Raw genomic sequence first — 27,070 nt, forward strand, 5'->3', positions numbered from 1 at the left:
ATATACAGAATATATATACATAGAATATATATTATATATATTCTACATATTATAGTCTATAAATAAATTGTATATTTTATATATTAAAATTATATATATTATATAGATATTAAAATTTACACATCTATTCTCAACACTGAGAAGGAGCAACTATGGAACAACGAGAGTTTTAGAGAAAAACTCTGTGACAAGTGACATTTGAAATTCAATGGTGCCAGACATTAAATACCATTTGAGGACAAGTCAAACTATAAAAGTAAAATGTAAAGTAAGGAAAATAAAGAAAGTACTTATTTCTCTGTTTTTATCAAAGACAGGAAGATATTATTTAAAAATAAAAACAGACACCATGAAGTCACATGTATGACTGTCACACCAGAATAGCTGCGTGTCTTTTTAGCTATGAACCATTATGGTTTATTCCAGTCTCTAAGGTATTTCACTGATATTTCCAAAATTTACTATTTCCTTAAATGCTAAGCAGTGCAAATACCAAATACTTCATTTAGACTTGTACAGCTGGAGTATTTGAGTTTTATGAACCAACACTTGCCTTTACTTAGAGAAACAGTAGAAAAAGATAAAGAACACATGGTCAGTCCTGAAGTATTTAAGATGAGCTCAGCAGGCTCTGGGTCTATGGCTAGGGGTTCTATCCACATCAATAATGCAGTTACATAAATTGCGCTATTAATGAAAACATCCATCAAAAAGGTAAACTAGCAATAGTTTTGAGCCTGTACCTGGTGAATATTTTTACTAGTCTAGAGCAGTATCTATCATAAGTAACAAACACCATTTTAGTAATTCTATTTAAATTGACTGCATTTCAAAACACTTAAAAAACATACAATTCTGTAAATATATGATTATCTACATCAGTGTCACTAGTTTATTTTAGATTACGTTATTTTTCAGCCAACATTTAGCATGCAGATATCATTAAAGAGCTACGTTCAACTAGAAGAGAGGCATGTCTTCTCACCCATTACTTCCAAAAGAAGCCCTATCTTTACCGTTTGAGTAGCAGCCCCATACCATAGGCAAGGCAGATAACTTAACCTTTAGCCTTCTTTCAACCATGAATTAATTGTACACACATGCATAACAAATTTAAAATTTTACTGCTTTGTAAATGACAGCGTTAACTCACTGAATGAAATCTGATCTATGGCAACATGTCATAATATTACATTCGGACAGCTGAATCAAAATAGCATATTGCATTGTCCCATACGTATAGTATACTGTCCATTGTATAGAGCTGGTAACTTAAAGAAGAGAGACCAACATGCCTGCAGCAGTCAACCTGCATGGGTTAACAACATGGCTGAAACAATTATCCAAAAGCCAAAACCGGAGCTGTTATGAGTAGGTTAACCCAAGGTCAGAGGGTAGGAAGGAACAAGTTTATGACATGAGTAAATATTTACCTTCACAACAGTAAACGTGTGCCACAAACCAAGTGAACTGGTAGTATAAAAATAAATGCTGATGTCAGCCAAAGAGGAGGAAGAGATGCAAATAAAAGACTAACTAAGGGCTAGATCAAGGGTAGGTTCCGTTTACATGAAAGTTTTCCTTCCCCTTCCCTTTAGCCTCTCTTTCTGAAGAAACAAAAGTACTGGAAAACTAACAGCATATGTGATGAATACGTTTTCAGTTACAAAGCACTTGAAATTTCAAGTTTCCCTTCCAAAATACTAACAGACAGCAAGCTATCGCCTCTATCCTAAGTACAAGACTGCAGCCAAGAGGCACCCAGAGCCACGGTACACGAGGCAGACTGTCAGCAACAAGACACAGTCCAGCTTTTACAGCCACTTCAGATCTCAGTTCCTAAGCAGGTACCACAAACTTAAATAACATTTCAAAATGACCTGGAGAATTACCTGGTTAGTTTTTCTCCAGTATTCACAAAGCTCAAAAAAAAGGTAGATTAACATGCAAATAGAATTCACTTTTTGAATTTCAGATTTTTATTTATAAAACAAATTTTCCAGTATTACAGGGCAGAATGTTTCATAATTGAACAAGATGCATCGGGACCACTACTGTTGTTTTACATCTTTTGCTTTGAAGAATCTCTTCCATTTTGATTATAAAGAACGTACAGGAACACACACTGTCCAAGCTTTAAAAATCTTTCTTACCTCCTTTGCTTTTCCCTCCTCTCCCAAAACATTAAAGGTTTTAAATTTCAGCCTAAGCACTGAAAAAAACTGAGGTATTCTGTTGAAACATGATTAATTACACTTGTAATTTCTAGGGAAAATTATTTGTCTCATTTTCTTATAAATCTGTATTTCCAAGTGTGTTAGGGAACTGTCAAAGAGCATCCTCTAAATAGTAGCAAACAATATTTTCATAACAGCATTGTGCTGCTACTGCATGGTAGGAACTACAGTGAACTACATATTAAAAAACAAACCCACTGTGGTACTGCAGTAGAAATAGTACTAATTTGTCTTTGGAACCTCAGCCAGCCATAAGGTATAAAACAAAAGGGCATTTACAATTAATTTCATTTTGTGGAAGAAATATTTAAAACGACGATTAAATTTTGAAATGTTTAGTTCACTTCAACATGTGCTGAAATTTCTTTTAGTCTAATCTACATACACATTTCAAATTCCGTATGATCAAGAGTAAAGAAAATACGCAACTGTGTGTGCAGTTGCACAACACAAGCAACAATGGGGGGGGGGGAGGGGAGGAGAGAGATTCTATTTTATACAAGTCTAATCACTAATAAAATGGAGTTACAAAAAAAGAAAAACTCTGGCATTCTTCTCCCCTTTTCCTAAAGGGTAATAATTTTTGTGCTTTATGTACAGTGAGTTTCTCTATTTCTGTTCCACTACTAGCCACAGAACTCACCCTTTCATCAGCACAGAATTCTTCTCCAAAGGAGGCTGAAAAGTTACATTGCAGAAAGGTTCATCATAATAAAAGGAGCAGTGAAAGATAAAAAGATGCCTAAATATTGAGATATGGGTATGTAGAAATTTTTCTTCTTTTTTAATAATGGCTACTGCTCAGACCCTTACTGTCTTAACTCCAAAGTTACTCCAGTCACTTCTATAGACTGGATAGGAAGAGGGTACGAATTCAGGGTGTTTAATCAGAGCTGTACCCTCAAAGACATGATGACTGGTCCGTAAGATATTGAAGAACTTTCTCTATCAAACCAGCAAACAATCTGAGAATCTGAGATAAACTGCCACAACCACAGCCACCTTCATGGAAGTCTTGGCTTGCCAATGAAGAATCTCTGTATGGAAATGTGAACACTGGTGGTGTGAATGTTCAGATTCATCGACTGGTCTCCTTTGTGAACAACAAGGATGACAGAGGCCAGCACTACCATACCCAGCCCAGTCTTGTGAATGTCAGTATATAACCCTCCTCACGTTTAATGTAGTGAACATGGGTTGCCTTCTTTTCTCCTTCAAGCAGAATGTGTTGCTTTCTATATGACACAGGAGAAACAACTCTACAGGCTTAGCATATTACTTCTTGTCAAAGCAGCAGCCTCACATAAACGAGGTCTTTAAAGAAGATGGAGGTATGGGATTAAAGGCCAGCAAGAAGCAAATGGTACATAATAATCTTCAGCTACAGCATCAAGAACACAGGCATGTGATACTGTACACAGCTATGCACAATGGAATGAAGCTGGTCTGTTCCCCATTAAAGGTCTAAGCAAAAAGAAAAAGATGACACAAAAGAGCATGGAGTTTAAGACCAAGCCACATCTCCAGGAATTAATAATGAGGCTGAGATGAAGGAGGCAGTGCCATGTCTCATCACAGACTCTTCAGAATGCACCTACCCCTCCTCTCCTGACAGATGTCTTTATCAGAGAAAGAAGAAAAGCAGCAGCAAATGAAAATCCTCCCAGCCTCCACACAGGCCTGCATAACAGGCCATAACATTTTTCCCTCCAGCAAGAGAGAAAAAGCATCAGGGAAAAATACTATGGTACACTGCAAGAGACCTGAAACATACTGCGTGCTGGCATGGGAGTACAAGATGCTGATTTTAGAGTATCAGGATAAAGACGGCAATTCAGTTAAGACCCAGATTCTCCTGCACTTAAAGTAGTAGTGCCAAATCTAGGTGAAACTGGATGTAGAGAAGCTGGCCACACTCTGCTTAAAAATACTGGTGAACATGAAAAAGATTGTGACTAACTCCTACACGTGACTCTGTAAGGATGCCAAGAATGGCACAGAACAGTTAAATAATGCTGGGAGAGGATCCAAGGAGAGTATCATAGCCTGCTTCAAAAGCTGGCAGATTGGAGAGGGAGATGTTTTATTTGCTTGGTTTTTTGGTTTGGTTTTGGGGTTTTTTTGGAAGTATTGAAATCTATGCCCTTGTGCTGAGTTTATCAGGAAAAACTTCATCTAAACAGTAAATACCCCTGCCATACGAGTCACTAGATGGGATGCAGCTGCACACAGGCTGAACTTCTAGTAAAGCTATCAAGACTACCAGCTGAAAAGTAAATGATTGTCGACAGGTACAGATCCTGAAGTAGCAAACCATCCTATCTAAAGGAAACTGCACCAGCACAGGAACTTTTCACCACTTCTTCCTGTGGGCTGAAGAAAAGGCAAGGAAAGGTAAAAGTGTATCCTCTACTGACATCCATGGAGACACAAAGTTCCTCGGTTTCAGTAACAGAGACTCTGCTCTGTGAACATCTGCATGGACAAGCACAGACAGAACTACTGTACAGTAGTAAAGCCACTACGGTGGACACAAGCACCAGAACACTGTATGGTTGTGAGCTGCTTATTAAAGAATGCAATGTCCTACAGTTCCAAATCAAATAATTTTAAGTATCATATCAGCTGCCAGTGGCATAAAAATGCCAAGCCAACCAACATGAAACACACCTGTTCAGAGGTACATAATAACTTACCCTTTATCGGACTTTAAAACCCCAAAATAATTCCTAATTGATTCGGTTTCAACAGCTGTAAATTTCTTTTTTTTCCTCTTTCAATTACTGTTTAGCAATTGGAAAGTCCCAACTGTACCTTTTCTGCCTTTTTGTCAGAGATATCTTGCTTTTCTAGAACTGCCATACTTTCCTTCAGGTTCTTCACTATGTCTGCAGGAGACTTGTGGGACTTGCCAAAGGGGAATGGCATGATTGCGAGCCACAAGGTCTTCCTTCTACAGCTCCTGCTTCAGCTGGAAAAGGAGAAGAAAAAAAGCATGTCAAAAATAGAAACATGAGGTCAGTATAACAACACACACGAAGATGAAGAGAGAGTAGCAAAGGTATTCATACGTGGAATAACCACCCTTGACAGCTGAACTAGAGCTTGCTATGACAAACAAATGCTTGTGTTTCTAATTCTTTTAAAACACAAGATACATAATCTAAGAACTTACATTAAGATCATCATCTTATGCTACAGGAACAAATTAAAGAGTACATTAATTATATCCAAAGCCACATACTGTACAAATGCCACATATGGGCAAGACTAACAAGGATAAATTATTCCAATTAATGCTGTCAAGCAAAATGCCTTCTTACATTAGGTCTTTGACACACAAGTCATCATGTCTCAGTGGATCTGCAACGACTGTCCTGGTACATGATTTTACCCATATTCATTCCATAACAAATGCAAAGTAGACCACAAAGCCTGCACCTTAGCACAGAGCTACAAGCACGATGCAGACGAGGCTACAGATGGCAACTTATTCCTATGTCAAAACATTTGGTATGTCCTGGCTTTTTTGTATCAGTATTATTGTAACTTCATACTGAAATACAGTCTCACCTCCACTCATTTTACAGGAAACAAAATTTGTTACCAGTAACAGAGACATAAATAAGGCACTGGAAAACATTAAAACCAAACACTCGATATGTATCTTTTGCAAAAAGATAAAACTTGTCTTACGGGAGCAATTTTCCTTCCCTAAAAATATTTGGCTCTTGAGTCCAAATATATTCATTCTTCTGTATATTTACATATATTTGTTTTACACACACACACATTCACTTATGTGTACAAAATAGGAAAGTATTAGTAGCATAAATAAGCATACAAAAGCTTTTGTTACTAAATGCATAAACTCCCATTTACACAATAATAAAAAATTCTTACAAGTGAATTCCATAAAGCATACTTCTTTAACTCTAATCTAGACAGAAAAGGAAATCCTGCATTAAAAAAATGCTGACAGTGCTACTTCTGCTAGACACAAAAGACAGCTGAAGCTGACAGAGCAGAGATTACACTGTCATTACAAAGAAGGGATATTACCCTGAAAGTTAGTAATTTCTATCTCCATACAATATCTGTGAAGTTAGTAACAAGTCAACTGTAAGCAGTACATGTTAAAGTTTCTTATCTAATACCATGCAATTTGATCCTTGATTAGAATACCAGCTCATTCACCATGAACTCCAAAATGTTAATCCTGATCTTACTCAATCATGTTTTGATCAAGGATTAAAAATACCAATTTGATGCTGGTTTTGAGTTATTTTGATTTTTAACACAAACAAGTTGGGCTGGCCCAAGAGCAACAATTTAAGGGTGAAGAACAGAAGCACTCAGATGATTAGCCAAGAAAATTTCCATAAATAGGTATTTCAGGTAACCAGCTACAGAGATCATACCTTCACTGTTCCATGCCTGCAACTGACCTAACACAGCTGATGAAAAGCATAAGGCAGGTAGTTTTTAATCAGATTACTTTCAGATAAAAGTATCAGCATGAAGATTGAAACAAGACGTTCCACCAGCCATTTCCATTCTTTAACAGATCACAAGGACTTTCTGTTGCTTTTATTTTGTAGTATAATAATTGTCCCAATTATACTAATCTCTTGTTCATAATCTGCACAAAGAAGGGGTGGTAACACTGAAATTACAAACGCAGGACTGGTACCCTAAGACACAAAAAAGTGCTCACAGGTCATTCCTTAGACAAGAATTTTATGCCTCAACTTTGTCACATGTAGTGGAACAGAAACCTACCTTTAAGAAAAGCATGACTATTCATTGTTATTTAATGAAAATGTAATGGTATTTAAAACAATGTTTAATGAAAATTACAGTATTTTCACACAAGAATTTTTCTTCTAGGAGACAGGTGTGAAAATAAGCACAATTTCCCCACAACGTAGATGACATACCTCGAGCATCACAGCAACATTTGAAATGTTCCCTTTATCTCCCCCTTTGATTACTACTCCTGCCAAATTAAGGTGAGCCCTGAAAACAAAGCTGGATTCTTTCACACTTGCATATCATCACTGATAATAATAGTATTTAACAACTACTCAGCATATTTATTCTGGAAGATGGCTATGCCCATGTGACAGAGTAGGACTGGCTCAAAAAGTTGCTAGTCTTAATTCCTTGGATTATGTGTTAAAACACAATAATATCTAGTAGGAATCAAAACAGTTCTTTGAGAGAATAAAAATATTATATGGAATCACAAAATCTGGTATTACCGCAATATACAAAGAAAAGAAATCAAAACCAAGAAAATGCCTCTGCACACTCATTTTCTGGATCACAATTAGGTTACTTTAAACTAAAAGACTACATGGAAAACATAGATAGCATAGAAATATAGAATAATGACAAACAACTGTCCTCATGGTGTGCCCAATGTCTAGGTTTGCAAAACTTGATTTCCCTCCAGACAGTGGTCAATTTCTTCTTTCAATTAAAAACAGTCTACCACTTTGACTTATTCACATCAGGTTCTTCCAGGTTCTGCATAAATCAGATACACCTACATGCATACACAAGTCACACACAAGTTTTATTGTAAGTAGTAGCATATCTAATGGAAAATAATCAATTAATAACAGTTCACTAGCATATATTTATACTAAGTATTGTTTCCCAATTCAGGTAAGTTCCTGTATGAATTTCTCATAAGCAATTTAGAAAAAATCAGGAAAGACTGCCAGCACCAGTAAGAAGGAAATCCACATCCTTCATTACTGAAGGTGACATTTTGCTTCAAGACATTTCATTTATTACATAAAATGGAATAAATACATTGTTTCTGCTATTTCAATTTGATCACTGCACGGAATGCAGTGGCACTGCCAGGAACATCATTTGGGGCCTCAAGACTGAAGACCACACCAACCCTGAAGTAAAACTCTCTTACTGAAGAACCTGCGCCACATCCTGCCAAAAAAAAAAAAAAAAAAAAAAAAAAAAGCAGGAGCAGTCCTTTCTCTCTCAGAGCTGTACTTCATGCAGCACCGAGAACATAGACAGGCTGTTCCCTTTTCAGCCCTGCAAAACCACCCCAAGCAGCACTCTGTGCACAATAGACAATGACAACATCTGTGCGAGATCGGAAAGAACTGCAACCACCCACATCTGCAAAACGAGAAAAAAAAGGAAACAACATCAAATGACATTTTCTGTAAATAAGAACAGACCTAACATCATGTCAAATGATAACTGTTTCACATTACTAGCACCTGCTTGCCTTGCAAATTCATGATAAAATTTTGATTGTGGATTAAGAAAGGGATCACAGGACTCCTGAAGAGTTAAACTGCAACAAGTACATGGACAGCTCTGTGCTCTGCTGGGCTGCTTTGTTTTATCTTACCTTCCCAGAAACCCCACTGCTTTTATCCATTTGTTAAACAAGATCATGAACGATATACAAAACTCAGGCTTTCTTAGGCATGCATTTTATTTCACCAATACTCAAGTATGCCAAACATAACAAAATTTAAGGTCCTCAAAGCATTGGTGTCATGGCCACATTTAGAAATCTTAAATGACGTTATAAATCCAAATGGACTGTCAAACAATAACATGGCATGCAGCCAAATACCCAGAGATTTAAGCTTGACTGACATAGAGCGACTGACACACACTCAGGCACACTGGGACATTTGGGCTTTTGTGATAACAAGAGAGAGTAGTCCCACTGTTTCAGATAGTATATAATTTCCAGCTCTGTCAATGCAGCATGCATCCGTGCACAGTTTATATATAAGGCTTTATATTTTTTATTCACTGCATTGACTACAGAATCAATTAATGTCCAATTTAAAACTAATGCGTTCCACAGATAAGATTGTTTTTTTAACTAAGCAGACAACACTAAAAAGTGTTTCTCTATGAGGACAGCCCTCTTGCAGCAAAAAAATGCTGCAAGAACAAATACAGAAGCACGATAAACAAATCCCTCTCTCTTAATAAATTTTAATTCTCTAAATAATATATTCACTAGCCTGGAGTGTGCTCTCTCTTGTAATTGTTAACTTTTTCTTATTTGAAGGGTCAGAAAACGTGCTACCTATGTAACAGAAATGTGTGCTACAGTTTAAAACCTGATTACTCTACAGTAGAAGGGTTTTTTTTGTTGTAGGTGGTGTGGGTTGGTTTGTTGTTGTTTTTTTTTTTTTTTTAAATAAAGCATATTGTAAGATGCCTGCATGCCTATTTTCAAGAAAAACACTGGTACAAGAAATAGTACACTAACGCTTATGACTGCAGTGACATGTGCAAAGAGTTACTCCACAGACAAATGAATTACTGGCACTGAAGTCCCACCGATGCAGGCTTTTAAAGCTATAATGAAGGTAAAGAAATAGTAGCTGTATAAGCAAAGACACAAAAGCAAACTCAGCCTTTCTACTTATGACACACCATGAATTACCACAACATTAAAAAGTTGTAACTTTTTTTCTCTGCATAGAAGTATAATCCATAAAGCAAGCATAAAATGAATTCAATTATTCACATTATTCCAGCTCAGGGGAGCAATTGTCTGCCTTTCCCCCATGCAAAATGCTACTTAAATAACGTACAAAAAAACTTATATTCCCAATTTTGTGAAACCACCAGGTACAATAAACTCAATTTCTTATTCTATTGTAGGCCTCACAGTCTAATTGCACTATATTAAGTCTTCAGCTAGATCTTGTTGCCTTCACACCAAGAGTTTAAGGTGAACACTTTTAGCAAGCTCCTAACGAGGAAAAGAGGAGGAAAAAACCCTTCAGCCACTTCCTGGCTACAATTGCACATGTTAAAAAAATCCAAGCCTAGTGAAAAAGCACATGTAACATCCAGTTAATGTGTACATAAGAAAACTGCTGAAGAGCAAACAAAATCAACATAATTTTAATAAGGCCAAATAATTAACGGTAAGGTTCCCCAAGACAAATGAGCCAACCCAACAGCCGGCTGCCGCTGATGGGGAGGTCACATTCCCCCTCTGCTCCTAGCACCACACTCCTTCCCCTGCTTTTACGTCAGGGCCAACTGACCCATCCATGAGCTGATTCAACTCACTAAGCTATCAGAAAACTAACGCATAAAAGGAAAGTAAGCAATGAGTAGTGTAGGGAATGCAGAAAACACATCCCTTTGACCAGCAACTAGTTGTGAATCCGCTCCCTCATCTCATGATCTCACCTTAGGGGCACTTCATGGTAAGGCTGGAGCTGAATTAACAGCAGGACTGAAGGGGGACAGTCACTCTCCATCAGTTGTTTTGAGTGGTCTGATACTTGAATGCCCAGTGTGCTGACTGAACTCACCAAAACGGCAGAAGACAAACCCAACAAAAATGGGGGGGGGAGATTTTTGAAAGGTTAAGACAAACCAGTACAAGGCACTCTCAGCTGTGAGCCAGAGCCAGCCCAAGAAAGGGAGGAGGAGGTGAGATGGCTGGGGCAGGCAGAAGGGAAGGGCATGCCACCTCCTCCTCCTCCAGGTAGAGGGAGGCTGCCAACCTCTATCCTGAAATCATATCATGCATTGATTACATTCAACAGTGTTAATAACATAGGAGATTGACTTAAGCAAATACAGTTAATGAGTCTACAAAGGCAAAATACCTAGATTCACAATAAACAGTTGGGTCTACTCTGTATACGGATTTTTAATTGACAATTTATCAGTCTATTACTGACAAAACATGCTGCATCTTGCTAGAGAGGCATGTTTGTATTAAAAATATAACGCAGCAAGTGGATGTTTGTCCTGATAGAACTTATTTCCCCTCAGAACCTGTTCTTTTGTTGTACACCTCTTGGATTAACAAGCATCATTAAGCCAGTATTGACAACAATAACGTAAATTAGTTTTCATCAGGTCTTATTGTTACAAGCAGCTGTTAGTTCAGCTAGAATTCACCGCTGTGAAGTCTGGTTGGAATGATAAAAACAGAAATAGATCAAGAAATTATGCATTTTTAAAAGCACTGCCTCACTCTCAGACATGCCCAGCATCCAGAAGGAAGACTGACAGCCATTCCTTTGATCCAAGAACCATTTTTTATGCAAGCTACCACGCTCCTTGGGAAAAGAATATTCAAGTACTTCAAAGCCAGAAGCAGACACCAGATTAGCTATTCAGCCCTCTTGTACAAGATCATAGAATTTTAGTGGTTATCAGAGTATTTAGCCAGACTTAAGTTACTGACTGTACTTTTTGTAAGTACCATTAGTGAGAAGAGCAGCAGCTGCCCTGCACAGCACCAGGGTACATGCAGCAGCTGGCATGGCAGGACAGCAGCCAGGTGCCACTGGGAAGCATCCGAAATGCCACTGCCAGCTCATCACTGCAAATTCCCGGCTACAGCACGTCTTCCTGAAAGGTCTTACCACTTCTAATTGCAGAAGCATAGTTGACCGAAGGCAGCATCCATCACTTCCTTCAGTATATTATTTAAATTGAGTACTCACATTCGTCATTAAAACATTCTTCCACATTTTTCACGTGCTGTTTTCTACTACGTCTTTCCGAACCCTGGTTCTGGATACGTGGTTTCCCACTAGATTAAACAATTTTCTAGAGCCCATTGTACCAAAATAATTTTTCAATTTTCTTTTTGATATGCTAAACAAATTCAAATATGCCAGCCTCTCATCCAAAATACATGTCTATAGTGTAGTTTATTAATACAACCTCACATACAAAACCTTCCTATCATGGAGGAAATGAGACTGATAAAGAGCAGAAGACACACCTCAATCTATTTCAGGGCTCTAGCATGAACTATTTAGTATAACCATGGCTTTACCTGTATAAGCATGCCATTAACAGTATGGCTATGGTTGTAAGTGGTAATTACTGGCACTACCAGCTGGCAAAATTTAAGAGTATACTCCAGCTCTAAGGCATTTTTGCTATCCTCTAAATACCTCTGCACATCTTTTCCGCATTTCTTTCAACATAACTTTAAAGCGTGGACAGAAGGACTGCATCAACTGTCTCACATAAAGTAGTAAAACTTTTGACATGTTAAATGGCTAAAGCAATCAATGATCTGTTTGGATCTGTTGTGATACTTTGTGAGGAACATAATTTATAGATATAAGTTTTCTTGCAAGACAGGCATGTTCATCTCATACCTGGTATGTCCCGCCCACCACTGAACACTAGCATCTTCCTTAAAATTCACTGTTAACTTGTTCTATCAAGTCTGCAGCACACAAAAGCTTTAATCTGATTCAAAAGCAGTTTCACAACTCTGCATCACAGAATTATTTGTGGTGTGACCCACTTAAAGACTAAAATGGAAAAAAAAAAATCCCCTAAGAAAGGTAACTTAATTCAGAGAAAAATTAAAATCATGAAGAAAAAAATCTCTGCTGTAACACGGATGAACAATTAAGTGAACAACAAAAGATCAATTCAATGGATTCAGAAAAAAGGAAAATTGGAAAATAAATTTCTATGTAAAAATGAAATACATAATGTGAGAGAGCTGCTCGCTTTCTGAAAATTTCAAAGCAATTAAGTCCCCAGCAGTTCACAGCCCTGCTTGTTTCTTTAGCACCAAATGCCAGCTGATTCCTTTCATTAAGCAGGCTTCTCTCTTGCCGTTCAATTACTTTACTGATCCTTCTGCCTCTTCAAGAGCCTACTTCTCCAGCAGACACCTGCACCATGCTGGGGGAAGAGAAGGGCAGCTATTGCCATTAGGCTCTACTAGCTCACTGCAGCCTCCTAAAACTATGTTATACTTTGTGACTTGGACATTATTGTATTCATTGCAGTTTAACACACAGCTACAGAGCTTTTGCAGAAACTTAAGTAGGAATTGGTTTTAAATAAGGCTGCTGCTTTTAAGGGGCTTCAGAGATCCAGCATAAGCACAAAAGCTTGTTAATACTATTGCTTAGTATCTGAGATCCCAGCTCTTTCTCCATATTGAAGGAAATCTTATGACTCAGCTTCTTTCCCTGGTGTACTGTTTAGAGTTACCCCACCCATTCATTTCCACACAAACCTTACTGATATATTGCAATATGGTATACAGACAAGCATTTAAATGCCTCACCCATTCCTTGGTAAAAATTTTTTTTTTTAAAATAATAATCACAAGTTTCACCACAAAAAGTAACTATCTCTAACACACTGAGCACAAAAAAGAACATACTTCAAGCTTCAAGAAAGGTTGTCAGACGATATGCCCACTTCTGGCCAGGTTGAAGCTCAAATAATTTTCTCGTAACCTGGCATGACAGTCAATCCCCTGTTGGCTCAGATGCTTTTACCGCATCATCACAAAACCCAGAATATTTGTTACATGACATAAAATGCTGCAATTATGTACGTGCCATTCTACCCACCCTTGGAAGCAAAAATGCAAAGCAAAAGAGTCTCCTTTGTAACTATTTCTATTCCTTGGCATATATTTATTCGCATTCCTTTCCAGAGGTTTTCTCTTTGCATCAGATTTCTGATATACATCTAAGGGTTAATTTTGAAAGTGAAGAAGTGGCAAAAGGGGAGGCAGAAAGTACACTGCAGTTTAATATCTGACTTCATTTCACATAGTGCAATACGCTCTACAGTTAACATGTTTCAGTAACTAAAGACGGCTGTACGAATATCAGAAACCACACAGGCAAAGGACAGGAAACTCCACTAGCACCACAACATCAGCATTTAGTTTTAACCAGAAAGCCGGTGCAATGGACAGAGGAAAAACAGATTATCTAAAACATGAATTAGTTATGTAAGGAAGGAGGATGAGAATCATAAGTACTAGCACAAGATAGGAAGGGAAATGCTTGTGCGCTTTTTGGGCATTTTGTTTTGAAGAGAAGTTGAGAACAATTAAACTGCGAGAATGGTCCTGGGATTGCTCCAGGTGTAATCCTCTAAGGTACAATTTTCTTTAGAGAATATTCTCTCAATAAACAAAAAACTACATTCAGTAAAGCCATTCTCTAGAAGTACAAGTAACAAAGCTAGGAAAAAAAATTCAAAATGGATAAAGTATTTACCCAAATGTAGTTTCAATAAGAACTGTGTCATAGTATTACTTTTAAAAATAACATTTAAGAAAATCAACAATATTTTTCCCATGGTTCCTTTACTTCCTTTGGAGACTAAATTCTGTGGCCTCCTAGAAACTTCTAATGTTCAAACTAAGTTTATCTATATTCAACACACCATAGCTCTTCAGCTAATTTACCTGAAGAACAACAGATCTTTAATAAACGTAAGCTACAAAGGAACAAGATCACTTAAGGAATGACAACATTAAAGCATGAAGTTAATGGGCTATAAAACAGTGACCCCAACATAGCTCGGGAACATCCTAAAAACATTGACTTAAGAACTGGGAAGATATATCAAGGAGCATCCATCTTCCCTAACTGATTACTACTGGTCCCTGCCATAGGCAGAATATAACAAACTACATCAGTCTCTGCTTTGACATGTTACACCTGTGAAGGCTTCCCTTCCAAAATAATCAATTTGGGAGTTCAGAATTAAAGACTATTTATGTTAGACTACTGTATAATTCACCTCAGTCCCAACAGCCCTTTACAAACTAGGTGAGATGACATGCAATCACGCATAGCTTAATGTCTCTGGGTTTACTTTTGTGTGTTAGCTTGACATAACTAGGGCTGAAACCCAAAACCAACAGGCACAGCAAGCTGCGCTGCAAAAAGATGTCGAGTCAATTGGTCAAACTCCTGAGAGGTGACTCTGAGACCATGGATGACTCCTCAATTCTGCCATTTTTACCTCTATTGAAAGATCTCATTGGCATAACACAAAGATTAAAATGTAAATTATTCTGAGATCAACTCTCATGAATCCAAGCCGATTCTTGCTACACGAAACAGAGAAAACTTGGCATATTATTCAACGATTACATATCTCCTCTGTGAAAGGGAGTTCCTGACAAATAACCTATGGGAGTTACGTACTGAGTCACAGAGAAAGCAGGAGAGGGCAATCAATAAACGACTCAGAATCATGACCCCACCACTACTGTGAATCCTTTCCTTCTAGTTCATTACATCCTCATTCAGTAAAGGGAAAAAGTTGTTCAGTTATTTTTTTTCCTTAAATTATCTCTTACCTAGTACTAGGAGCTGATGTACAGGCAGTATCTGAGTTGATGCACAAGGTCATTATCCATTTGACAAATTTGCTTTCTGTCAAACTATTTTTTTGCCATGGTCTCTGGCACTTAAAACATAATTTTGATGACTACACAAAGGGTTTACTGACACAGCCCTGTTGGTAAATCCTACTAGTGCAGATACAGCTCATATTAGTAAAAAACACAACCTCTGACCATGATAACTGCAACTGTGCTAGGGCTTTACTGGTTAAGTACCTTTATAAAGAGTGCACTTCCCTTCACACTGCCAACCAACATAAGTACCACCATAAATCAAGTGTCCCATTTTCCCAAGCTACCTGTGTGGAGTTATCTTTTAGTATGGAACTTTCACCCAGCTTATCCTCAGATGAAAATCCCCACTTCCTCTTGAGTACAGGACAACGTGGCAGATGGGAAAACAGCACCAAGATCGGCAAAACCAGAGGCTAGCCAGGAGAAACCTCTATTTCCCTAAATACTCAAGATCAAGAATTAGTTTCATGGGCATCACTTGAAACAGCAAAGAAAAAAAAAAAAATCAACACATTATAGGCCAGAACACATCTGTGATATTCAGATGTACATCTCATTGCTACCAAGACACCAGTGTGTTTGTAAGAAATAAACTTATGAGAAGTAGCTGGCTGAAATTTAGCCTGAAAAAAAACTGTCATGGGTTCAGGAAATAGAAAAAACATTAATAATCCTATCTCCCTTTCCAACTAAACTAGAAGTCACTACTGAATTGATGATCAAACTGTGTGCCATGATAATAAAAAAATAAACAAACAAGCAAACAAAACAAAACCTTAAAGGATAATTCACTCCATTCTCCCAAGAAAACAACCAGCCACAGCAATACAAAAATTCCACATAAATAATTTCAAGATCACAATATACCTAAAGCAGCCGTAAAAAAGTGTCCTTCACACAGTTCCCTCAAAACCACCTCTGTTTCTCCTGCCAGTTCACGTTTGGTCTAAATCTTGAAAGTCACTAATGGATTCGATTTCTGATACATAAACCACATCGCACCTCAACTGCCAAGACAGGTGTGTTCCTTTGGGGCAAGGCAGATCACAGAGCATAGAAAGATGTATTTAAGGGCAGAGATGATGCATATCAGGGTTAGGAGAACTATCCATGGCGCAAACCTTCAGGAGAAATGAGGCAAGAGCCAGAACTTTTAACACCATGCCATTGTATTTTCCTTTTGTAGCAAATCTTTTGAGGCAGAGAGGAGTTTCAACTTAACCCTGAACTCCACTTCATGCTATGAAACACTCTGCAGCATAGGAATCAAGAAGGGGGAATGATCTAGATTGCTCCCCCAAATGTGTCCAAGCTCTTGCAATGCCAACCTAAGAGCCCTTCTGATGACTCAAAGAAGCCATTCCAAAGATCTGAGATACAGCAGGATACGTCAGCATACACACTCTGAAAAGCCAGATATTCCTGAAAAAACCATGTGAAAGTCCTTTTCCCTCCTGACACCACCTGAGAGTTCCAGGTACTGAAAGTTACTTGTACATTAAATGGAAACAGAATAGAAACAACGTGCCAGGTGCCTGTGGTGATCCATCAGATATACATACATGCTACATTTCACCTGTCTTTCCCTTTTGGGGACACTTGAGTTATCTTTCCAGGTAGACCCCATCATGGCAAGCGAACCTCTCTGCTTCCATCAGAGTAACAAATACCAGAAAATAACAACCTTGGGACAGGCGGGTAGAAGATCCTCATGAAAAGTTTAACATTCAAATTTATTCCAGCCAAAACTCACAAGAAAATGTGTTAGAGTTCCTGCTTGCTAGAACTAAAACAAGTTGCCCAGAAGTTTCAAAAAGCATTTTTGCATTAAGAAAAAGGGGAGGCAGGGGGAATACCACAGCAGAAAGGTACCTTTCCAAAAGGAAGACTTCCCAACTGATTTTACTTCAAAGCAGCTAGGAATAGCTGTTGTAGATGCGATTCTCCAGGGCAGAATAGCCCAGAGGGTTCACAAAATGTACCTCAAACCAGCACTGTTGCTATTTTCTACATAGGAGTCAGCATCTCTCCTGCAACACACCTAGAGGTCCACAAACCAAAAATTCTTGAGAGCTACCAGTCTAGAGACTGCAAGTAAAAAATGAGGCTTGTAACAAAAAGCGACTAATATTAGGCCAGCTAACACTATGGAAAAACTGAGGCATCTCTGAGGGACAGTTCCCTTATCTGATCTGCTAAGAAGAGTTGGACTGGAAAAAGGAACTATCGAATTGTTTCGCAATGCTAAAATCAAGAGCTCCTAACTTTCCTCTAATGCAATTACTGTGTAACGCTACCAAGAGAAACTTGAACAGTACCAGAAGAAGTTATCATCTCTACAAGTTTACCCAAAGAACGATCACACATCATCTCTGTAACTACTGAAAAAATCGTTCCAAAGGATAGCAGACCTTCCAAAGGGCTTACACCAAGCTCAGGTGGAAAAGCTTGCATTTTAGCTGATACTTAAACTCCTACATTGTGTATTATTAGTTATTTCAGCTACGTCAGTATCCTGTCAACCCCTTCTCTTCCTTAGGGCTATGTGGGAGAAAAAAAAAAAAGCCAAAAAACAAAAACAACCTTTAAAATTGGTAATTGGTGCACCAGCTTAACACTAATTTTATTTAAATAAGGGATTATAAAAATTACTTTGATAGGAGTTTACAACAGTATGCCATTGCTTTCTACATCACCAACAGGCTTCAATCAAACAAGAGCCCTTAAATCAAACAATCAAACACTCTAGAAAAAAATTTGCAGCTATCAAAATTCACAGCCTTGGTAAACTCTGAAGTGATTCAAAAGCTTTAACTGTTTAAAAAAAAATTCTGTTCTATGCTAAAAGACTTGTTCTAATTACAAAGGTGAGCCAAAAGAAATCATAATTCTCCAAAAAAATTTTTACACTGTAGTTCCATTTTCAACAACAAAAGTAATGAACATATTAGGAAAATGCTAAATTTAAGAAGAAGGTAAGGTTATGTTTTCAATACTCTGGTTTAAAACTACAACCTAAGGTTTGACTACAGTCAAAATGTACTATTGGTTATAAATTCTGTAAGATTATCTGTAATGGTATCTTTAAAATTTCTGAAAATAACAAAACCAAAATGCAGGCAGTGACAATTCTGGAATCTGATCAACCATCCATTAGATACAGAAGTAAATCAGAGGACTTCAGAATTCAAATATCTATTAAAATAATTTTTTTCACTACGAAGTCAAACAAGATTTAAATAAACAATGTGAAAGACACTAAACTTTATTGCCTTTCAAACTACCCAGATTTCCGTTTTAGCTCCTAAAATATAGATTTTCCCATTCACAATCATTTTAAAATTAGTTTACTTTGGTTATCTAATTTAGGGACTTGAAGTCCGTATTTTCTCAGTTTTGGTATAAATCTCAGAGGCATGAATTCACAACACTGGAAGTTAGAGTACCATAATAAATAGAAGTGACAAGTTGTAGAAACTTCTGCTGTACTTACTAACAATTTTCAATGCTTGTAAGTAATTCTGAAAGTTAAAAATAACCCATTTAGAGAGGAAAGATTCTGTATTTCTGGCCAACAATCCTTCTCCTTGTTCACTAAAGAGCTTGAGAACAGCTAATTCTGAAACACAGATTTGACATTTCTTCCTAGATTTGATACTGTTAAGTTCTCAGCCTGCGTAAACACATGAGGGGCGACTGCCAATGCCACAGGGAGAGCAGAACTACTCTTCAGACTCCACTCCAACAACTCGACTGCAGCAATGCTGAGACCTTACTCAGTGCAATTCCTAAGGGAAGTAAAAAGCCTTGCATGGTCAGTCTCAAAGGAAAAAACATAATCCGTCTTCTGTTGGATGTACACTATAAATCCATGCCTATAGAGCTATGAACTTTTTTTATTTATACATATGCACACACGCACATATACATATAAGGTCCCAAACAAGAATGAAAGCTCACTAAACAGAGTTCATTTCTCTTTAAGACAGATAAAAATGTACATATACATGTAGGAAGGAATAACTACAATCACCAGTTAGAAAGCTGGGGGGTTGGAGGCTGTTTGTTTTTTCCAAGTTAAAGGAATGAAGAAAACTGACATGCAATTCCTTCACAGAATTTAAAACTTCAATACATTCCTAAGTTTGTCATCACACACAAATGCCCTGAAGTTTTTGTGACTTTTTTGGAAAACATTCCGTAACCCTGAAATAAAGAGGCTCTTTTGGATCCAAGGATGTTAATCCCCTGACCATAACACATGGGTTAAGAGTAACACCAGTCAGACTGCACAGCTATGCCAGGACTCTGCCCAAAATGCTCTGTGAATGGATGCAGTTCCTAACAGAAAAACTGTTTACTCCAGCTCCACCCTATTACAGAGTTAGCAGAGTTTAAATATTGCTCAATGTCAATTATAGATGTAAAACGGAACTACGTTAGTCAATACTGATGAGTCAACATACTGCTTTTCTTAGAGATTACAAATCTAAACAATCACATCCAGAACAGCACTTGTTTAGAAAATTTAGAATATTTTCAAGAAGCTTCTTTCGTTGTCAATCACGATACGTGAAATCCATGGAAAAAGACTATTGACCTGGTCGCTGGAGCCTGTGTGCTTTCAGACCATATTTTAAGACAAGCTGCATTTCTCATGTTCAAGTAGCAAGGCCCTTAAGTCCAACACCCAACACTTCAAGATTTAAGGTTTTCTAATTATCTTGATTATTTTAGTTTTCCTCAATTGTACTTTTTTTAAGAGAAGCCTTCATTCATTCCACTGACAAACTATACCAGACTACAAAAAAGACAAATTTTCCATAGGAACTTTTCCTTATTTGATTTTGAAGTTGGAAAGCATGCAACAAGGCAGAGGACAGCAAAACCAGGTCCCTCAGTCAAGACTCTCAAGTATGAGAGTATGCTGCCCCGGACAGCAGAATTCTACCCCAAATCTTCCTTTCTCATTAGGCAACACATAACCCAAGTGTCTAACATGTGGTCACTACTTAAGTACCCACCCTCTTCTGGGACCCAAAATGAGATTCTGAGACTAACAACTAATACTATGGCAGCAATTCAGGTGCCTGAAGGACGAATGCCACTGCAAATGCACTAAAACAGCACAGCTGGTCTCCAACCACCCCTTCAGAAAATCCAGACCTCCTACCTCTCTTGGGCAGATGCCTTGGAGCATCTAAAATAATACTAGATATCTATGTTTAAGCAACTGAATCTCACATCACGAATGGATGCCACTGGAAAAAAGCTTTGGAAGTGTAAGCTCTCAAGTGCTCCACCAGACAACACACACAACCTCATGCACTCAAACACAGGAGAAAATTCTCTGTGCTTAAGCGTCGATGCCTGAACAAAAGGGGGAGAATCACCACGCTGCTGAAGAAAACTGTGAAATGTACTTTCATTAGTATCTGTGAACCAATGAAAAACCCACAAAGACCTGAAACCTCCTGTCTTCAGAGAACTGAGTTTTATGCAATAAAGCACAAGACCAAATACTACATTGCGACTAAACAAGTACATGCAAAGGATGCCCCTTCACTGAGCGTTCGCTTGTGCACTGACAGAACAAAAGGTCCTGCTGAAAAAAACCTGAAAACAATCACGTAATCAAACTTTTTGTAGCAAATCAGTATAAGCAAAGTGAGGTTCTGAATATTTGTTAACTTTTGAGAGATTGACTTCACTTTCTCAACATTTTTCTAACATAGTACTGAGCATACACAAAGTCTTTATCAAGAACTGTGCCTCAACTCTCTCCCCTACAAGGTACCTTTTTTTAATTCCCTTGTGAAGTTTCTCCATCACTACCAATCTTGGGTCAGAAGGAATTTAGGACTTGAATAGCAGGTGTTACAGGATAAAAGAACGATGCATTCATAAACTGTGTGGGAGAGACTTCTCAGTGCATGTCTATCACTAAGGTCTCATTTAGGTAGAATAAAACCCCCTACATTTTTTTTTTCTAAAATCTTACTTCTCTGTGAACAAACTTTTCTTTTGCTTTTTCTTTGTCTATATACGACATTCAATAAAGTCAAAATGTTCTATGCTGGTTAATTTTATAAACCATTACAATACATCAAGCAAAAAAAAAAAAATCTTTTGATATATATTAAAAGGATTATCATCTGCCAAAGCAGTAAAGGGCATACTTCAGATGTAACAGTCAAAGTAAAATATGACACAAGTAACTTTTGCCTCATTTCTACAACTGTAGCAAAAACTCTTGAAACTGCTTACCCAGACAAAGAGATCAGAGACTCCATTGCAGCAGGATGCTCTGAATGTGTGCTATCAGCATACACATCTACCACACCATACAAGATGCTACTGATAATTCCATGTCTACAGATTTTTTTTTTAAAGCAACCTCCTCAGCAGATGAGCTGGGAAGCTGGCATGGCTCTGAACGAATACTTGGAAAAAAGGTATCCATCCACAGTAAGCCTTCCCAGGTGAGCTCTTGGCCAGGGGAGTAAAGAGAAAAACGATAGGGAAAGTCGCACAGTCAGCTTCTGCCCACCAAAATCCAAAGCAGCACCAGACATGAGAGCTAGCTGGCGAGATGGAGGGGCCTTCCACAACTGTCTGTTCAACCGGCTTTCTTTGTATTTCTGTGCACTAGCATGCTTTACTTAAAAGTCAGTAAAAACTTTTCAGAAAGGTATTTCTTCAGATGTCAGCTGTTTGCCTGTGCACCTCTAGCACCCAGAAAAAGATTATGCATCCACATTTCTGGGAACACTTCTCAATTTTTTCATTATATGTTTTAACACAGATAACTTCAAAGGAAATAAGGCATTTCGTGCACACGAATGACTGAACATAAGTACTTCTCTCGCAATCACGCATATTCAACTCCCTGAAAAGCTGACATATCAATTCAACTTAATTTATAGCCAAGTTCTATCTTAGCTATTTTTAAGTGTCACGTTTCAAACCTTGCAGGGTTTGCAGTTGAACTTTTAGTTACATTCTTTAAGTAAGAAAAATGAATTTGTTATCAATACAAATTGATAAAAAAAATACACAACAGGGTAAGGATCAAAAGCAACACACAGCAATTTTTCACTGGTGCAGGCATTTCACTGTGAAACACTTGACAGTATACCCAAACATTTTAACATAACTCCAAGTAGTAACTCCTAAATAACTTCATTCAAAGATGTTTCTGAACTTAGAAGAACATGTTACACTATTACTACAGTTCTGTACTAATTATATCTTCTCATTTTTTGAACTGTCTTGCTATATTTAACTTTTTAGCGATGAATTCTCTGAGTGTTTGAAGGGGAGGGAAGAATTACAGAGCAAATGGATCTTTAGAAAGGAACTAGGTATTTCATTAGAAGTAGCAGATTTCCAGTAAACAGAAAGATTAGCTACAACATTCAGTGATTTCCCCCAGAATTTTATGCCCTTGTGGATAGGCTTAAAATTTGCTTCCTTTTAGCGTATTTGAAGTCCACAGTCAGGAACTTTTTATAGTGTCTTTTGACTATAGGAAGTATTAGCTAGAATACTCAAAACGAGGGAGTTAGAAAGCAAATTGCAGTTGTTTATTTAAACCTAAGCAATTTACTTTCTAAATTAATGTTGTCTGAAAAAAAAAAAGGCCATGAAGGCTCCTAAGGAACGACCACAGTTATTCCTGTAAACACACAGTATTTTGGCTGCTTCCAGTTTGGATCAATCCTGAATTCAATCCTTTATAAAGAATATTTAAATAGGGACAAATGAATGTGCCACTTTATGATAAGGTGGAATAACGAAAGCACATAAATCTGCTCAGGATAAAGAAAGACCAAACTCACGTGACACCAGTTTAAGCCTTAAGTACTCCTGAAACATGCATTTAAAAGCCTAGCTAAAGTCCGTTACAATAATTCAAGACAGCCTCATCTTCTAATTTAACCTTTGTGTTTGCACTTGGGGGGGTGGGGAGGGGAAGAGGGAGGGATCTCAGCACAAAGTTTCACCTTCTAACTAAAGACATTTGGCTTCCTTCTGGCTCACAACTCTACATCTTGTGGTGCAAGAAGCATGATATTGAGAGAAAACATGGGGAAAGAGAGAGCCCAGACGGAAGGGAATTAGAGCTGAACTTGCAAACAATTCAGACTAATAAACACCCTAAATTAGACAACAAATTGGGGAAGTAGCATTTTAAAAGTTCTCCTGTTAGAACAGCACAATCTTGAGCACTAATACCAAAAGGAATTTTTCATCTTGCTTGAGGTTTATCTACAGCTACAAAAATACAGTTACAGTGAACACTGAACAACTCAAAAGGTTTTTGTCCAATGTGATTAATATCTGGCTTCAACTTGCAGCTAAGAAGAAGTGGTAAAAGTGCACGCAGCCCACTGTTTCCTTACCAGAAATTGCTAAATTTACAAGATTTCAACTGTACAATGTAGAAAATATTAGGAATTCAACTACTATTCTTGCTTTGCACATTATTCACATAAATAGCTACAGGCTGTTGTGGTACTATTGATTTTGAAGGAGCAGATGAGTTAAATCTTATTTTTGATAGAAAGCTGCAAAATGCCTCCAATTAGACAAAAGTAATTACACTTTAATAGCTGCTCTTGTAATTAAACCATATTATAAAGTGTCAGAAGTACAGAAAACCAGGGCCAGAAGGGAATTCAAAAGGTCATCTAGGCTCCTTCCTGCCCCCCGCTTCAAACCAGCATCATCTATTAGAGTGCCATTCCAAAACTCTACATGCAGTACAAAAACCCACATCATTTTAGCAAGTGTCTAAAGCCACTAGGCGCATTACAGAGATTATCAAAGCTTTCAGAAGATTTTACACAAAAATTAATGCTGCAAACATCTCATTAAAAAAATCTGTAAAAACTCAATCCGGAATTGACTCAGAAGGGAGGACGCTGGTCGGTAATTCTAATATTCATAAAAATGCCATAAAACAACCTAGACAGTGCAGCATGTACAGCGCAACAGTAAGGTCTCATTCAACTATCATCCATTAATTAATAAGAGACTAACGCATTAGCTTCCACGATAGAATGCAAAATAGATACCATTCCCTCCTGAATAACTGTTTCATAAAAGCAATCAAGGAATTCCAAGAGGTAGAGTTTTCTTACTATTATCACACGCCACTAGGAATACGCATTTGTCTGCACTTGATAATACCCAAAGAGCATAATTATCTCTCAAAGACATACTGTCACAAAGTATTACTTAACTGGCACTTTTTAGTCTCCTTTATTTGTATAAATACATATATAAAAATATGAAGTGTTTTATAATTCTCCATCTACAACCATGCATTAAATGCCTATAGAACGCATCAAAGTTTAAGAACTCCGCGTCAACATAAATAAGAGAACGCAATTAACTTGAAAAAAACCAATGCTATCAGCATTCAGAAATATTCAGCAGCATGTTAGTCCATACATACAAACTTATAAGACCTTTATTCTGCTTGGTCCCAACACCACCAGACACAATCTCCTCCTGTACTAAGGTACTTTTTCTGTCTGACCAAGGAAAGTCCCCCAACGACACGTATATCACTCTACCATCGAGATTACAGTTTAAATACAAGTAAATTTAAGCCAAGCGTATACTAGCTGGCTGACTCAATAGTTTCTCACATCACAAGACTACCACGAAACTAATTGTAAAATACAATATTCTTACAACAGCGAGTCCATGACATACAGAATCCTACCAAGACACAGTGCCATGGGGCATCATGCCACTCTTACAGATCAGATAAGCTGCCAATTTGTACAGGATAACTGAAAAAAAAAAAAAATATCAAGTTATTTTTGACCCCAAAACAGATACCATGCTTATTCTGATTCACAGAATATTTCTTGGCCTTTTTTTTCTCTGCAGTTAAAGGCATGTGCCACATCAACAGGTATTAGGTAATAGGTATTAACTAAAGGTACACAGTGTCTTAAACAGTAAAAATCTACTATTTAAAAGCTTAGATGCCAAGGCGCAAGCTCAGGATGTTAAATTTCCTCTGATAGTACATGATTTCATGAGCTCTTCGTGCTAAAAAGGAAGACACATTTCCTGGTGATGAACTACGCTGCTGAAAGGAAAACACAGGGCCCTGAATTAGAGTTTCTGACAGGTAAGTTTAAAAAAGCAACACACACACAAAACTTTACAATATTTTGATGCTAATAAAATTTTATTTCTGATCTACATTTAAACTGTTCTTCCAAGCATCGTTACTTGCCTCACTGAAACTAAAGAGCCTAGGTCATGTAATTTAATCTTTGACTCATCATGCAAATTAAATCACACCATTCTCATAAGACAGCATATAGGTTTTAAATAAATCCTACGCACCTATATGATCACTTACCAAAAATTAGATTTTCTTTAAAAAAAAAAAAACCAACTAAAAAAACCCAAACAAACAAAAAAAAACCCCAACAAAATACTGAATACATCCTGGTTTCAATACTAGTAGTATTTCAGATTTGTAAGAAAAAACAATGAAAAAACTTTTTTTCTTTTATGGAACACAGAGATCACGCTGTGTTAGCTTTCTATGGGGTAGTTTGCAAAACAATTAGGATCTTAACAGCCCTCACATACAGTTATTTCTGTACAGAGGCCTATTAGGACTATGAACATAAATAACAATTGTAGGAAGAGGCCTTAGACCTGGACATTGAGAGGACTGCGTAAGTTAGTGCCTGCTCCGCACCTCCAGTCAAGTCATGTAATAAAGCACATAACAAAGAAGAGGTTTTAACCGGGTGTTCTCCTGACCGAAAGGCTAACTCAGGTGACGACTGCCCACCCCCATTTCCCCCTGCTGCTTGGCGGGGACAGCGTATTCCCCTCCGCTGCCCATCCCAAGCGGTGCCGTGCACCAGCGGCTGCCTCCCACCCCAGAAGCGGCTCCGTTTCTGCGGCCTGAGGTAAACCCTGCGCAGTTCTGCGTATCAATTCGTTACCCGGGTACGGCATTTGAGGAACTTCGGGATAAAAGGCGCTGCCGCACCAGCGAAACACAGACACTGGTCTGGACCCTTCCCCTTCAGACTGCCTCCAGCTTTTACACACAAACGTACCGACACCCGCCCCGGCCCAAACGGCACAGACCCCCCCCGGTGAAGTCACTACCAGCCGGGAACTGCCCCCCTCCCCAGGCCGCCAGCGAGCCCCGCGGAGGCAGCGCCGCCTCCGAGGCCAATCTGGCCAGCAGGACTCGGCCGGTCCCTCCCAGCAGCGGCCGCCGCCGAGCGGGGAGACGGGGCCGGAACGCGCCGGGCACCGGCCGGGCCAGGCCGCGCTCCCCGGCGGCCTCCGCGGCCCGCAGGGCACGGCCCGGCCCTGCCCGGAGCGGCCGCCCCGCACGCACCGGCCCCGGCGGCGCCGCCTCCCGGCCCGACCCGGCCCCGCGCCGGGGGCAGCGACGGACAACGCGGGTCGGGCCCAGCGGCCTTCGCTCACGCACCGCCCGCCTGGCCTGGGCCCGACCCGCCGCCGGCCTCCCCCCGCCCCGCCGCCGCCGGCTCGGTACCTCGGGTGCGGAGCGCGGCCTGGCGCCTCCTCGGCGGCGTGTCCGGCGGGGCCTGCCCCTTGGCGGCCCGACCGC

The 27,070-nt window shown here is 38.6% G+C and overlaps 1 protein-coding gene across 1 annotated transcript in view; it reads right to left on the bottom strand.

Moving 5' to 3' along the window:
* Positions 1 to 27,070, bottom strand: part of CAB39 (calcium binding protein 39) — a 43,187-nt gene extending 16,117 nt beyond the window's left edge. Inside the window, exons 1-2 of the mRNA XM_050902537.1 lie at positions 26,996 to 27,070; positions 5,052 to 5,208 (exon numbers count right to left, since the gene is read on the bottom strand). Coding sequence (XP_050758494.1) covers positions 5,052 to 5,165 — 114 coding nt within the window. The 5' untranslated portion in view covers positions 5,166 to 5,208; positions 26,996 to 27,070. The remainder of the gene's footprint in view (positions 1 to 5,051; positions 5,209 to 26,995) is intronic.

The sequence above is a fragment of the Gymnogyps californianus genome, chromosome 10 (assembly GCF_018139145.2).
Source record: "Gymnogyps californianus isolate 813 chromosome 10, ASM1813914v2, whole genome shotgun sequence".
NCBI classification, from domain to species: domain Eukaryota; kingdom Metazoa; phylum Chordata; class Aves; order Accipitriformes; family Cathartidae; genus Gymnogyps; species Gymnogyps californianus.